Raw genomic sequence first — 16,837 nt, 5'->3', positions numbered from 1 at the left:
GGTTCCTTTAATATTGCTCTTTACAGCATCGGACCTTGCTTCTATCACCAGTCACATCCACAACGGTTTTAGAACTAGTCTTTGAAGCACTTTGAGGTCTTTTATTATTACTATTACTTTATTTATTTGGCTGCATCAGGTCTTAGCTGTGGCACATGGGATCTTTCATTGGGGGGTTTTCCAGTTGCAGCGCATGGGCTCAATAGTTACAGCAAGTGGGCTTAAGTGCCTCTTGGCATGTGGGATCTTAGTTCCCCAGCCAGGGATCAAACTTGCACCCCCTACATTGGAAGGCAGATTCTTAACCACTGGACCACCAGGGAAGTTCCATTTTTGTTTCTGCTTTTTATTATTTTCACTCAAATGGTTGTAACTGTACCAGCCTCTGACGTGGACCAGGCTGGGGATGCTGTTCTTCCTTCCAGGTTAGTGTCAAATCCGCCCACAGGCCCAGAACCAGGCTGCGAGGCCCCCTTCATGTTTGGTCTCCCAGGCCCATGTTGTGTACCCAAAGATTATCTGGAGCAGGGCTCATCCTGGTTATTTGAGACCAGTCTAGCAGTAAGCGTTGGTCCTGAAGTATTTTCTCAGAGCTCTTGGACCCACATGTTGACAATATTATTAAGTATAAAATAAAATAGTTTACTTTGAAGCTTTAAAATGTTTATTTTTACAGGCCCCTGGTGACAGCAGGCTAGGCCCCCAGACACGGTTCTGATATCAGACGAGACAAGGGCACAAAGGAGCTGACACAAAAAGAAGGACCACGTGAGCTCCAAGGTGGCAAGGCCAGAGTTCAGCGAGGGGACCATGGGGACCTTCCTACCGCTCCCGGCTGTTGCTATACTCTCCCAAAGCTGCCTCCACTCTCTTGGATTGGTGACTCTACATGAGGTAGTGCATGCTAAGTCACTTCAGTTCAGTTCAGTTCAGTTGCTCAGTCGTGTCCGACTCTTTGTGACCCCATGAATCACAGCACACCAGGTCTCCCTGTCTATCACCAACTCCCGGAGTTCACTCAAACTCATGTCCATCAAGTCAGTGATGCCATCCAGCCATCTCATTCTCTGTCGTCCCCTTCTCCTCCTGCCCCCAACCCCTCCCAGCATCAGGGTCTTTTCCAGTGAGTCAACTCGTCGCATGAGGTGGCCAAAGTATTGCAGTTTCGGCTTTAGCATCAGTCCTTCCAATGAACACCAAGGATTGGTCTCCTTTAGAATGGACTGGGTGGATCTCCTTGCAGTCCAAGGGACTCTCAAGAGTCTTCTCCAACACCACAGTTCAAAAGCATCAATTCTTCGGCACTCAGCTTTCTTCACAGTCCAACTCTCACATCCATACATGACCACTAGAAAAACCATAGCCTTGACTAGACAGACCTTTGTTGGCAAAGTAATGTCTCTGCTTTTTAATATACTATCAAGGTTGGTCATAACTTTCCTTCCAAGGAGTAAGCATCTTTTAATTTCATGGCTGCAATTAGCATCTGCAGTGATTTTGGAGCCCAGAAAAAATAAAGTCTGACACTGTTTCCACTGTTTCTCCATCTATTTCCCTTAAAGTGATGGGACCAGATGCCATGATCTTTGTTTTCTGAATGTTGAGCTTCAAGCCAACTTTTTCACTCTCCTCTTTCACTTTTATCAAGAGGCTTTTTAGTTTCTCTTCACTCATGTCCAATTGTTTGCAACCCTCCTGGACCATAACTCATAAGGCTTCTCTGTCAATGGGATTCTTCAGGCAAGAATACTGCAGTGGGTTGCCATCTCCTCCTCCAGGAGATCTTCCCATCCTAGGGATCAAACCCCATCTCTTACATCTCCTGCATTGGCAGGCAGGTTCTTTACCACTAGCACCCCACACAAAACAAAGATCACCCCAAACGAGCTGGTAACTGACCAAAGGGAATTTCACTACTGGCAGTGAGGTGTTTCATTCACATGAGCATCTCCTGGGGAGCTCCTCAAGAGGCATGAGCGAAACCCAATGGTGAACTGTTGTCACTGGGCAGCTGGAGGGACACCCAGCCTGGCTCCCGGAGCCCCAGGTGAGAGCAAGTGAGGCCATCACTTACTTCTCTGGGCCTCAAGATCCCAATCTTCACTATTCAGGGGTGAAGAGAGAGCCTCCACATGCTCTTCCACCTTTGTAAGTCCATGAGCGGGGACTTCCCTGGTGGTCTAGGGGTTAAGACTCCACATTCCCAATGTAGGGGGCATGGGTTCGATCTCTAGTTGGGGAACTAGGACCCTGCATGGCACAGACAAAATAAATAAATAAATACTCTACATATATGTATATAATTTATTTTTTAAGTCCATGAGTAGTGAGAAGTACAGGGAAAGGAGCATCTTCAGGTGAAGGTCACAGGAAGCCTAGTTACAATGATAGCTCCCTCTTATACAGTGGCCCCCGGGGCTGCCTGGTTTACACAGAGCCCCAGTTCATATTCACAGCTACCCTGAGAAAGGACCATGCATCTCCTTTGTCCATACTGAGTGCCCAAAGTCACAGGGCAAAGAAGAGCCAGAATTTGGATCTGGGACTTTCTGACTTCAAAATCTGCCTGTTTTCCACTACCTTCAGGGTGCCAGAAGTGGTCCATGCATTGGCCACCTGATGACAGGCTCTCCTGGGGGAAGGGGGAGGGGGATCTCTGTGCCCAGGATTTCCCTTCTTATAAGGGTACCTGTCACATTGCATGAGAGCCCACTCTAATGATTTCATTTTGACTGCTTCTGTAAAGACTCTATTCCCAAATAAAGTCACATTCTGAGTTATTGGGGGTTAGGATGCCAACAAAATTTGGGGGGTGGGGGGAAGAGTTCAACCTGTAACAATTCACTCTCAGGCCCTCAAATTCATGCCCTTCCCATGTGCAAAATACATTCACCAAACATTCCCCAAAGTGGTCATCATTCCAGCATCAACTCTAAATGCAAAATCCCATCTACCCATCATCCACTCAAAGACCCAGCTCTCATCAGCTTCCAGATGAGAATTCCCAGGAGCCCTGGAGCCTGTGGACTGCAGCCGGCAGCCTCTCCACCAGGAATGACGGAGAGCTGCCCAACACAGAAACACAGACACGGGTGAGTTGCCCAAGAGCAGCCCAGTCATGTCCAGACATTTCCCTTTATGAATCACATTAGATAAGGGCCAAAAGTTCCTCGAGACAGTTTTTTAGAGGAAGTTCAAAGATCTCCTCTAAAGATCTCCTCTAAAGATGTTCTTTCAGGGAAACAAAGAGGAAAGCGTGTCACAGCTTACTGGCTTTCTCAAGTCTCAGGAGCCAAGAGAGCGAGGCCTCTTACGCTTCTTAGTGAAGAATTAAAGGCAATTCTTTGAACTTGTGATATCAGAGTTAAGTTATTTTTCCTTTGTTATTATTTTTTGTACCTAAGCTTTTCTTTTGACCTACAGCTGTTTTCACTCCTGAGTCTAAAGAAGCCCTAGAGTCCTAACTGTATTTGGGATTACAGAAGCTCTCAGGGTAGGAGCGCTGTGTAATCTTCTTCCCCGTTTTAGGCAGCAGCCCTGCTCTGTCATCCTTGGACCTCGGAGCAGGGGCTGAACAAGCTGAGAAAGAACCAGGGATCAAGAAGGTGTGCCTCTGGATGGTGGCCAAGCTGAGGGGGTCCAATCGAAGAGGGCGGGGGAAGGGGAGAGCAGAGGAAGAGATGAACCAAGGGACGGAAAAGGAGACACAGCCGAGGGGAAAACACTTGGGTAGCGAGAAGAAAACTTAGAGGCATGATAAGAAAGGGGAAGAAATGAAGTGGGCATTGGAAAAACCCATAGGAAGGGGAGGAAAAAGGGAAGAAGGAAGAAGGGGAAATCACAGCCTGTCACCACTTTCTGGTGGGTGTGGAGGAGGAACTGACTGGTCTAGCTTTGATAACACAGATTCTCCCACTTTAGCCCCGGTTTAGTGCTACGGGTGTTTGCCAGATGGACAGGGTGCCACCTCAGACCCATCCAAGACAGGAAGCCTCAGAGGGGTGCAAGAGAGGTGAGAGGCCACCTAAGGGGCTGTCCTGAGCCAGTCTCGAGGACCAGGGCTCCCAGAGAGCAGCCCCACTGTGCAGTGCAAACAAGAGCCAGGGAACGAACAAAGGCAGAACACACAGTGATGTGCTCTGTGGCCCAGGGCACTCGACTCATTGCAACGAAGCAATGAACTCTTCTACCTCCCCAACTGTCTTGACTTTCAAAGCCTCCTTCTTTCTCTCGTTAGTATCTGCATGAACGCAAACCAGATTTTACTCACATTCAGCAGGCCATTCTGACTCATTCCATGTTGGACGGTTTATCAGTGGTAGAGATAGAGACTGACTACACTGTAACCAGCATGACTGTTTTCCTTCCAATGTAAATCTTTTTAGTGTAAAGAGTTGTTTTTTAAATTAATATCATACAGTATAATAATATTTACCTTTGTTATATGCATGTAGATATACAAAGATTTTTATTATTTTTCAACCTTACAAGGTGAACCCAGTTAACATATCTAACTCGATGAATCAGTTTCTAAGATGCCAACATAGGAAGAGCTTTTGCTGCCCACAGTTGGAGGCATTGTTGTGCAGTTGCTAAGCATGATTCTTTGCAACCCTACGGACTGCAGCATGCCGGGCTTCCCTGTCCTTCAATATCTCCCAGAGTTTGCTCAAACTCACGTCCATTGAGTCGGTGATGCCATCTAACCATCTCATCCTCTGTCATCCGCTTCTCCTCCTGCCTTCAATCTTTCCCAGCATCAGGGGGAAAGATTTTTCCAAAGAGTCGGCTCTTCGCATGAGGTAGCCAAAGTATTGGAGCTTCAGCTTCAGCATCAATCTTTCCAGTGAATATTCAGGATTGATTTTCTTTAGAATTGACTGGTTTGATCTCCCTGCAGTCCAAGGGACTCTCAAGAGTCTTCTCCAACACCACAGTTCAAAAGCATCAGTTCTTCAGTGCTCAGTCTTCTTTATGGTCCAACTCTCACATCCATACACGACTACTGGAAAAACCATAACTTTGACAATAGGGACCTTTGTTGGCAAAGTAATGTCTCTGCCTTTTAATATGCTGTCTGAGTTTGTCATAGTTTGAGGCATAGGTAGTTACATTTTATATTTTCCATTCAATTGCCTACAAAGGTCTATATAGTCAAAGCTATGATTTTTCCAGTGGTCATGTATGGATGTAAGAACTGTACAATAAAAAAGGTTGAGCACCAAAGAATTGATGCCTTCAAACTGTGGTGTGGGAGAAGACTCCTGAGAATCCCTTGAACTGCAGGGAGATCAAACCAGTCAATCCTAAAGAAAATCAACCCTGAATAATCACTGGAAGGACTGATGCTGAAGCTGAAGCTCCAATACTTTCGCCACCTGATGGGAAGAACCGAATCATTGGAAAAGATTCTGATGCTGGGAAAGATTGAAGGCAGGGGGAGAAGAGGACGACACAAGATGAGATGCTAGGATGGCATCACCGACTCAATGGACACGAGTGTGATCAAACTCTGGGAGACGTTGAAGGACAGGGAAGCCTGGTGTGCTGCAGTTCATGGGGTTGCAGAGTCGGACATGACTGAGCGACTGAGGTGATAAGTATTTAGGCAAGGCTTGCTATGTGCTGGGTACGGGGCCCGAGTGTTGGAGATAAACTGTTGCACCTTCTGTCTAAGAACTCATAGTTTAATGGGGGAGAAAGACAATGGTGAAATTTCACGGCTAGAAACGGTGACAAGCGCTGGAAGGGTGCACCAAGAGTGTGCAACGTGGAGCCGGATCTATATCCATTTTGATCTGAAATCTGAATGGTGAGCAGGAGGTAATTGGAGTGGGGTGCTGAGCGGACAGGAATGTGAAGGCGGTATTCTATGTGCAAAGGCCAGGAGGCAGGTGGTCCAGGGCTCTCAAGGAAACAGAGGAGGTGGTATGGCTGCAACACAGAGAGACAGAGCAGGCTCACCATCTGAAGGGAGACCTAGAGGTCCACGTACAGAGTACACTGTTTAAGGACCAAGATATACGGGAAAGTCAGCTCAGGTTTCTAAGCAGAGAGAGGACAGGTGTGAGTTGATATCAAAAGGTCACTCTAGCCACTTTTGGGTGATCAGGTTGGTGGAAAGCAAGAGTGGGTGTGGAAACACAAGTTGGGAGGTCAGCGCAGGAAATTAGGTGAGAGAGCATGATAACTGGGTTTGGGGTAGAGATGGGAAAATTCCATTTAACAAGTTCCACATTATCACCACTGTGGCTCCATTACAGAAATGAAAGGGGCAAGTGGGTGTGTCCTGGTGGTTATAGAAATGAAATGAGACGTCAGAAAGAAGTCATTTTTAAATCTTTCTTTTTAATGGAAGAACTCTATCTAACTGATAGAATTCCAGAGTGGGAATGGACATGAGGGTATATTCAGATGCCTGAAGATGCTCTTAAGCATCTCTGCAAGTGACAGAGACATCTCTCATTAGAAGGGCTCCCCATTCTTTGTAGGAAGCCAAAGAGAGTCCACTATAAGTTTAGGTTCTACCTTTTAAAAGTCAAGAGACAGGTTCATACCAAATGACATCCTCAGCTCTCTCGTCTTGCCAAGTCCCTTTGTTTCAGGCTGTGTGCTTCCATCTTGGCTGGGTCAAACAGACTAATGACTGAAATTCTAGATCCTGCAATGCGATTACTGCCATCTAAGATCCCACTAGTTGCCCTGGTGGCCTCATCATACTTTTGACTCACTGACGCTTTTATAGGTGATGCTGTGTCCCAGCCCCCACCTTTTCCAGTGCCACTGACGGCGGGGGAGTGGGGGGCCCACGCAGACTTTCTATATATCCCCATTCAATGGGTTCCTATAAAGATATTTTTGAATCCCCCTCACCATCACCATTTAACAAGATCTGAAACCACCGTTCATAAAATCTAGCTTAACACCTCTTGTACCTAGTCAGTCAGGTTTCCAGAAGAGGAAGTGGATGTGGAGGCGAGAGTTGGGGGTTAGGAGCAGAATTTCTCCCTTAATTTCCTCTTCTGTTTTTTCAAATAATGAAAATGGGGGAGGAGAAGGATATCCAAACTATGCATTTATTTTCCATTTCTTATGGATAAAATGTTTACTATTCCCCACTTGAAGAAGAAATTAGATCTTCCTTTAAGATCTCCAGGAAGCCCTTCCAGACCCAGCACATCACAATGCCAATTTAGTGATCTTCTGACTCACCTCCAGGTACTTTCTGTCTCCTTCTCCTAACTGCTCAAGCCCCAAGTGAACAATGAAACAGTCAAGCTACCATGCTGCCCAAGAAATAAAATAGGAAACCTGTTTTTAAGCAGTTCCATCTACCTGGGTTTCTCCCTAACCTTTCCTGCCTCAACGAAACTAGAAACATCCCCAGTGTGTTCTGGGGGATACATTATTCATTCATTTGGGTGTTCAACAAACATTCACTGAGGATTAGCTAAGGTTATGGGAGAGGAAGGACAGAGAATTCCCGAAGGTGAAGTCTGAGAAAGATTCTAAATCCAAGTGAGATTAACAGATAGATCCTGACCTGAGGTACAACACAGTGTTTTACGGTTCTTAAATTCAAGTCAGATGAAAGAAAAGGCTAGATTCTGGCTTCAGGTACAAACAATGTTTAACGATAAGGACAGAACTAGCGGCCGTTCCAATCAAAGGCCTCTACAGGTGGGACCCCACAGGTGGGATCCACCGCTTCGTTTTGCGGATACGTTTACGAAATAGCTCCAAGAGCCAATATTTAGAACCCAAAGCATTTAATAAAAGTGAAACGAGGAGAGAGGAGGAGAAATGAAAAAAGCACGTGAGTGGCGAGAAAGGGCGAGCTCGGGAGGAAGAAAAGCACCCCCACCCGCCCCTTGCGCTCTCCTCTGCCTGAGAGGTTTGAGAGGCTTGTTTCAACCTGGCACCCTGGGTCCAGAACAAAGCGGCTGAGGCCACAGAGTGGGAAGAGCAAAGGGGAGTCTCCGGCATCCGAGGGGTGGGCGGGGGCTGCGGGGGGCGCGGAAGGCGGGTGCCACCAGCAGCCGCTCCCTCGGGGCCTGGGCGCCTCCGCCGTCTCCGATCCGGCCCGAGCCACCCTGGGTGGGGCGCCGCGGTCCAGGGTGGTCCCAGGTCGTCCCTCAGGGCTCGCGGGGAGTTCGGCCCCGACAACCCTGCCGCGGCCGCGGGCGCCTCCAGATCTCGCGCCCCGCGGTCCCCGCTCCAGGTGAGGGCGCGGCGCGGCGCGGTAGCACCTTACCTGAGCGCAGAGGGTCGTCCGGAGAAGCCATGGGGGCGGGTGGGGCCGACGGGCGCCCGAGGGCCCTGGGCGGCCTCCGGGACTGGGGGGAGAGCCGGGTGCCGAGCCAGGGAGCCCTGCAGTTCCGCCGCGCGGGGAGCGAATCTCCGCGGCTCCGCGCGCCCCTCCTCCAGCGCCTCCTCCGTCTCCTCCTCCCTCTCTCCGCGGCTCTTCCCCGCGCTCACTTCCTGCTTGGCAATTAGCAAAGCCCCTGCCGGCGCATCCCGATGCCCCTCCTCCAGAGGCGCGGGCGAGGCCCGGGTCCCACAGGCCGGGGCGTGGGGAGGAGTCCCCGGCTGCCCGGGACTCCCAGCGCCCGCCGCGGGCTCCCTTCCAGCCCCGCGTCCGGGTTCCCCCGGCAGGTCCCGCCGCGGAGCTCGCGTGTCTGCTGCCCGGCACCAGCGGCGAAGAGATTATTAATTAGCCTTGAAACCTGGCTGCAGTTACGGGTCGCCTTTCGGGCTCCTCATCTCGCCCTGAGTCAGGAGTCAACTTTCTTCTGCGCACAGGCCTGGGCTGAGATGCCTGGCGGCGATCTGATATTTAAACCATTTCCTGATCTTTAGGCAGAGAACGCCGCTGCATGATGGCACACGCTAATAATTTCTATTTTGATTTTTCTTTGGCATTGGTTATTACATGACCTCCAGGTTAAGTGCAACACAAAAGGAGTGAAAAGAGGAAGCCTGATCCACGGTCGCACAGCCTCGCTAGAAAAATAGCTTAGCACTGCCTTGGAAATGCCTGATCAGTTCTTTAATAAAGGAAAGTCTAAATACAACTTCTGAACTTAAATGCTATTTCCACCCCGCCCCCCCTCCGCCCCGACCGGCAGCTCTTAAATCTACATTTCAGTACATCCCCCCAGAAGTGAATTTCAAGTTTTTGTCTCAAAACTGGCGGTAGCACCTGGTACCCCAAAGGCGGAGGCTGGCCTTTGTGTTTGGAAGATTGTGTATGGGTATTTTTGTATTAAAAAATATTTAAAAGCAAAAAACAAAAAAGGTCTTTTTAAATTTTAATTTTCATTTCATTTTATACCAGTTACGTGTGCAAGACTGGAATCGTTTACTAAGAATATATATGATGGTTATATTTTAACTAAATCTAGCATCAATCATAAATCTTTTATTATACAGTGGTTACAGGTAATTTAAAAGGAATCTCTTAAGGGCTTAAAATAATCTCTGTCTTTCTTCGCAGGTAAGAATTGAAAGGTAGAAATTAACTGGAAAGAGATAACTAATAGCTCTTAGTCGTTTATCAGAAAGGAGCAGCCTCTAGCTAAAACCCAGCTCTAAAAATGCAGGAAAGCAGAAGGGATCTGTCATACATACCCTCTTGGTGACCAGGGGCCTGCTTTGTGCCACTCCCCATCTGCTTAGTAGTCCTGAGGCCCATAGCACTCTCCAGATGGTTGCCTTATTCTCTAGAATATGCCATGGGAGAAACTAGAGGCTCAGAGAAGAGGGTCCCGCTGAGTGCGGACCTTCTGAGAGAGAGCTTACTGGGGAATTTGTGGGTGGGAGGATGAACTTCCTTTTGGTCTGCCTTCTGATAGGAAGGGAAATTTTTTTAAAGGGTGTTTTAGCATCCATTCTGAGGTTTGGTTTGTGGTTCTTTACTTCTCATGAAGGTGGAATTATTTCTGAGGTTGGTTGTCAAGAACCACATATCAAGTCAGGAACACAACCTCAAGCGTTGTTCTAAAGCTGGTTTGCTTTTCAAAACCCGGAATTCATTGTTTTATAATTCCCAGTCTTATTATATCAAATAGAAGGCAGGTGGCAGAAACACACTTTAAGATTAATTTTTTAAAAGAAAATGCACTATATATAATAAAGGTTATTATTCCCTTTCATTCTATTTCCTTGTACCTGGTCTTATGAATTGCAACCATAACCCCTTATTTTTCCCATGTGTTTTGTGAACTCTAAAGGGTAATGCAAATAAAACTATCTTTTAAATTAAAAAAAAAACTAATTAAAGAACAGCTATCATCCACCAGAGTTCCCAAAGTGCTCCCATACAATCTATTTGTTGTCACACTGTCCTGCTTTTGCTTCTACTGATGCCTGAAGAGTGTTTTAAAACATTCTTTAAAATAGACATTTTTTAGTTTTCTTGCTGCTGCTGCTGCTAAGTCACTTCAGTCGTGCCCGACTCTGTGTGACCCCGTAGACGGAAGCCCACCAGGCTCCCCCGTCCCTGGGATTCTCCAGGCAAGAACACTGGAGTGGGTTGCCATTTCCTTCTCCAATGTGTGAAAGTGAAATGTGGAAGTGATAGCCCCTAAATTAACTCATGAATCTCAGAATCACAATAAGTCACAAAGAGTCAGACATGCTGGGTTTTACTCATGGGTCTCTCACCAAGAGCTTGTGTTACTTTAGCAAGTAATCAAAACTCCAAGTCTGTAAGAATGTGTACGGTTGTGAAAGTGAAATGAAATCATGTATATATAAAAATCCCCTTCATGGATCACAGCCTTATCCTGGTGAAAGGGCTTTTGTAACTCAGTGAACTTATAAATCCACCCAAGATGGACAATGAAGAAGGCTGAGTACCAAAGAATTGATGCTTTCAAACTATGGTGCTGGAGAAGACTCTTGGGAGTCCCTTAGAGTGCGAAGAGATCAAACCAGTCAATTCTAAAGGAAATCAACCCTGGATATTCATTGGAAGGACTGTTGCTGAAGCTGAAGTTCCAATACTTTGGCCACCCGATGTGAAGAGCCGACTCACTGGAAAAGACCCTGAAGGGGAAAGGAGGAGGGGGTGGCAGAGTATGAGACGGTTAGACAGCATCACCAACTCAATGGACAGGAATTTGAGCAAACGCCAGGAGATAGTGGAGGACTGAGGAGCCTGGCGTGCTGCAGTTCATGGAGTTGCAAAGAGTCAGACACAACTTAGCAACTGAACAAGAACAACAAACAAATATACAAAAATACCTAAAAGTGCCTTGCTTACAGTAGGTACAAATAAGCCAGCTACATTCCTGCCTTCATTCTTCCCTTGGAATTTAACTTTACTATGAGAAGCTCCTATTCCCTTTGTTACAAGAAATGAACCAATATTTGTTAGTGTTCACACATAGCAGGGATCAATGGATTGAGTGATAGCTCTGTATGCACCAAAGAAAATGCTGAGCCCTGGGAAACCAAAGTAAGAAAGCCCTGAAATTTTGAGGAGTCAACTTGCAAATACTCATCCACAGTAGAAATGAGATGATGAATGTTTAAAACAGGAAATGACATGTGTATAAAAAAGGGACTGAAGACATATGTAAGCCCAAGTGGCTTGGTGGTAAACAACCTCAGACTGACAGTTTGTCATGGAAACTTTCAGGCAAATTTTGAGACGTTCATTTATAAAGCCTTAAGTGGAGGGAAAACTGCTGGTCTTGTGTCTTTGCACAACAATGACAGTGATCAGAAGTGGTATCTTCAAAAGGGGAAAACAGCAACTCAAAACATAGCTTATTTGATTCATCACGGAAATATGTTGCTTTTGCTCATTTTACATTATTTTGGGTGTTACTTAAATTTATGCAACCTGAGATAAAAAGTTATACTTCCTTATTTCAAAAGGTATGCACATTGTGTACAAATGAACCCAGTAAACTGGTTAGACCTGAAATGACAGCATGTGGATTTAGGACCACAGGAGACTCCTTACTTTCCAGAATGGGACAACAATCCCTCAGTTGAATTGATTTGATATACCCTTGAGGCCGTATGTGTGGCGGTACCCTTGAGGCCGTATGTGTGGCGGAAGAGGCCCAAATGAGGATTAGTAAGTTCATTTGAACAGGTATTTGCTGATGTTTGACTAGAGTATGTTAAGGCAGTGGTAATGAGTCTCTGTTGTTTTTGCTATATAACTTCTCACAGGAATGTCAGTTTTCTCCTGGAGAAGCATCATTCCACAGTCAATCCATGTGATCAGGCAATGGCACCATCACCCCTGCCTCCTGACTCTAAGGGTTGGCGCATGACCCAGGAATAGCCTTTCTAAGCATTGCTGAATGAGCCAACAAGTCTGGAAGATGCATGGGGCCCCCAGTGGGACAGCTGAGGATGGGTCTCTTTTTTTTTTTGGCCACACAGCATGTGGAACCTTAGGTCTCAGACTAGGGATCAAACCGAACCCCATTCAGTGGAAACACAGAGTCTTAACCACTGGACCGCCATGGAATTCTCGAGATGGGTCTTTACACACCCCAAGATCACACAGCCTGTGTGCGGTGGAAGAAATGAGCAGGAGTGGAATGTGTGGGAGGGAGAGAGCCTTGAATGCCAGACAAAAGCACCTGAAACTATTTTTCAGCAACAGGAAGCCAGGAAGCTAGTTTTTGAAAAGTTGCATCTGAAAATTGGTGTTTTTAGAGGATTAGTCTGGCAGCTGTGTGGAGGATAGGATGGGGTGAGGAGAGAATGCAGGCCAAGAACCATTTCATCTTTACTATACACTGTAATTTACTACAGAGGTGAATTTACATCCTTGTCCAAATGTGAGTGAAACTCATAATTGAAATTTTAAAGTGTCTTTTTATGGCCTTTTATTTTTGGTGACCTTTTTAAGCATTCATTGTCTCACACCATTTGATTCCCCTGTGGGTTTGCATATATGCATAAAAATGATGTATTCCAAAATGTCAACAGAAGGACTGAAAAACTTAAATAAGGAAAATATTATCATTTTTGCCAATGTGAATTCTGTTTGACAGGGACACAATGTCCTGCTGCATATGTTAAAGCATAAATAGTTCTTTTTTTGGAATACAGTTGACTTACAATGTTGTGTTAACTTCTGCTGTACAGCAAAGTGATTCAGTTATACACATATATATTCTTTTTATATTCTTTTCATTATGGTTTATCTCAGGATATTAAATATAGTCCCTGTGCTATACAGTGTAGGTGTGTGTTAGTCCCTCAGTCGTATCTGACTCTTTGCGACCCTATGAACCATAGCCTGTCAGGCTCCTCTGTCCATGGAATTCTCCAGGCAAGAACAGTGGAGTGGGTAGCCATTCCCTTCTCCAGGGAATCTTCCCAATCCAACGATCGAACCTGGGTCTCCAACATTGCAGGCAGATTCTTTGCTGTCTGAACCACCAGGGAAGCCCGTGCTATTCAGTAGGACTTTGTTTATCCATTCTGTATGTAATAGTTTGTATCTACCAATGCCAAACTCCTAGTCCATCCCTCCCCTAAACCGTCCCTCTTGGCAACCACAGGTCTGTTCTGTATGTCTATGAGCCAGTTTCTGTTTCATAGTTAGGTTCATTTGTGTCATATTTTAGATTCCACATATAAATGATACCATGTGGTATTTATCTTTCTTTTTCTCACTTATTTCACTTGGGATAATAATCTCTGGTTGCATCCATGTTCCTTCTTTTTATGGCTGAGTAGTTAGTGTTCCATTGTATATATGTGCCACCTCTGCTTTATCCATTCCTCTGTCAATAGAAATTTAGGTTGTTTCCATGCCTTGGCTATTGTGAATAATCCTGCTATTAACACACAGCTGCATGTATCTTTTTGAATTATGTTGCTGTTGTCATTCAGTCACTAGGTTGTGTCCAACTCATTTCGACTCTATGGACTGCAGCACACCAGGCTCCCCTGTCCTTCACCATCTCCTTGAGTTTGCTCAAATTCATGTCTGTCCATTGAATTAGTGATGCTATCTAACCATCTCATCCTCTGCCACCCTCTTCTCCTTTTGTCTTCAATCTTTCCCAGCCTCAAGGTTTTTTCCAATGAGTTGGCTCTTCGCATCAGGTGTGCCAAAGTATGGAAGCTTCATCATCAGTCCTTCCAATGAATATCCATGGTTGATTTCCTTTAGGATTGAATGATTTGAGCTCCTTGCAGTCCCAAGGGACTCTCAAGAGTCTTCTCCAGCACCACAATTCAAAAGCATCAATTCTTTATGGTCCAACTCTCACATCCATACACAACTACTGGAAAAACCATAGGTTTGACTATGCGGACCTTTGCTGGCAAAGTGATGTCTCTGCTTTTTAATACACTGTCTAGGTTGGTCATAGTTTTCCTTCCAAGGAGCAGGCGTCTTTTAATTTCATGGCTGCAGTACTGTCAGTACTGTCAGCAATGATTTAGGAGCCCAAGAAAATAAAGAAAAGAAAATAAAGTCTGTCATTGCTTCTACTTTTTCCCCTTTTATTTTCCATGAAGTAATGGGACCAGATGCCATGATCTTCATCTTTTGAATGTTGAGTTTTAAGCCAGCTTTTTCACTCTCCTCTTTTACCTTCATCAAGAGGCTCTTTAGTTCCTCTTAGCTTCCTGCCAATCATGGTATCATCTGCATATCTGAGGTTGTTAATATTTCTCCCAGAAATCTTAATTACAGCTTGTGAGTCATCCAGCCCAGTGTTTCACATGATGTACTCTGCACAGAAGTTAAATAAGCAGGGTGAAAATATACCAGTTTGTTGTAGTCCTTTCCCGATTTTGAAACAGTCTGTTGTCCGATGTTAGGTTCTAACTGTTGCTTCTTGACCTGCATACAGGTTCCTCAGGAGACAGGTGAGGTGGTCTGGTATTCCCATCTCTTTAAGAATTTTCCACAGTTTGTTGTGATCCACGTAATCAAAGGCTTTAGTGTAGTCAATGAAGCAGAAGTAGATGTTTTGCTGGAATTCCCTTTGAATTATAGTTTTATCCAGATATATGCCCAGGAGTGGGATTGCTGGATCCTGTGATATTTCTATTTTTAGTTTTTTAAGGAACTTATCTACTGTTCTCCATAGTGGCTGTACCAGTTTACATTCCCAACAGTGTAGGAGGGTTCCATTTTCTCCACACCCTCTCTAGCATTTCTTGCCTGTAGACTTTTTCATGATGACTATTCTGACCAGTGTTAGGTGCTACCTCACCGTAGCTTTGATTTATGCATGAATAGTTTTTAAAGGTTCTTCTACTTTTTCACTTATGCAATGCCTGCCCGTCTACATACACAAGATTAAATCTCTCTTGTCTACACCTATAAGCTTACTTTGAATTATCTATACATCAAGATGCTTGAGCTAGAAAACCACAGTTTTTGTGCTGTGTTTGGTTTCCCCAAAAGGGAACAACACAGTGTGGGTGATTCTCAACATGGTATTTGGCTAAAACACTTAGAATGCCATGGGTGGGGTATGAGAGATGGGAAGAGAAAAAGAGGGACAAGGAGAAAAGCTGAGACTGGACAGCAAACACTAAAATTTGTTCTAGAAATCCTCCTCCAGCCTCAGGGGTCTCACTCACCACACACATGTGTCATGGTGCCTTGACATGGTATGATTTCCAGCTGCTTTCTTAGTGAATATCTTTATATATAACAATTTATTTCATGCTCCAGATTTTGAGAGAAAGTCTATACAAAAAGATGAACAGATATGTTAAAACCTGAAACCCAACTAATGAAAATCAGCTAGAGGAGATTTTGCTTTGTTTTTGCTTTGAGGAGGGCAAATGAGCGTTATCAATGATCAAATAAAAATTGCACAGTCAGCACCTGAGGGCATAATTTCCTGTGCTTTGTGCCCTGAGAATATAGGACACAGGCTCAAATTGGTGACTCTGGAATCTACAAAATCACCAATCTTTAAAAATTAATTTAACAACTTGTCATTTAGAATTTATTCTAAGCTAAAGCACAATGGTGGATCCAACTGAGTCAGTTGAGAACTTTTAGAACTAACAAGTGAATCTAGCTCAGAGGAGAGAGAAAGTTCCAGAAATGGAACACCATCAGCTTTCTTGTACAGCAGTGATAACCGGCCGGGCAAGAATGAGCTCATTTACAGCAGAAAAGACAGCTATAGAGTAACTAGAACAAATTCATGACTGAAGAGGTTTAGCGTGCATGCAGAATCTAAAGGTTCTTTATAAACTGAATCACACTAACAAGACCTTTTCCTGGAACATGAACCTGATTGCAAATTCATATGGAAAGGTAAAGTCAAGATCACATTGAAAAAGAATAGCAAAGAGAGGGAATATCCTTCAAAGATGGCAAGATCTTATACATCAATAGTGAGTCAGTTCAGTTCAGTTCAGTCGCTCAGTTGTGTCCGACTCTCTGCGACCCCATGAATCACAGCTCGCCAGGCCTCCCTGTCCATCACCAACTCCCGGAGTTCACTCAAACTCATGTCCACAGAGTCGGTGATGCCATCCAGCCATCTCATCCACTGTCGTCCTCTTGTCCCCCTGCCCCCAATCCCTCCCAGCATCAAAGTCTTTTCCAGTGAGTCAACTCTTCGCATGAGGTGGCCAAAGTATCGGAGTTTCAGTTTCAACATCAGTCCTTTCAATGAACACCCAGGACTGATCTCCTTTAGGATGGACTGGTTGGATCTCCTTGCAGTACAAGGGACTCTCAAGAGTCTTCTCCAACACCACAGTTCAAAAGCATCAATTCTTCGGTGCTCAGCTTTCTTCACAGTCCAACTCTCACATCCATACATGACCAATGGAAAAACCATAGCCTTGACTAGACAGACCTTTGTTGGCACAG

General features: G+C 45.2%; 1 protein-coding gene across 2 annotated transcripts in view; it reads right to left on the bottom strand.

Annotated features, from left to right (window-relative positions):
* EDARADD (EDAR associated via death domain) overlaps window positions 1-9,796 on the bottom strand; it is an 83,046-nt gene extending 73,250 nt beyond the window's left edge. The window contains exon 1 of one of the 2 annotated variants that reach the window (XM_088841872.1): window positions 9,631-9,796. In XM_088841872.1, the coding sequence (XP_088697998.1) occupies window positions 9,631-9,694 (64 nt within the window). In that variant the 5' untranslated portion in view covers window positions 9,695-9,796. Of the gene's footprint in view, window positions 1-8,254; window positions 8,827-9,630 lie in introns of those variants that run through there. The other variant, XM_055425753.2, reaches the window with a different exon arrangement.
* Window positions 9,797-16,837: the final 7,041 nt, after the last annotated feature.

This window comes from Moschus berezovskii, chromosome 12 (assembly GCF_049115385.1).
Source record: "Moschus berezovskii isolate FMDL1 chromosome 12, NW_MosBer_1.0, whole genome shotgun sequence".
Classification (NCBI taxonomy): Eukaryota; Metazoa; Chordata; class Mammalia; order Artiodactyla; family Moschidae; genus Moschus; species Moschus berezovskii.
Note: the sequence above shows the minus strand (reverse complement) of the source record. Positions and strands in the feature narration are given on the sequence as shown.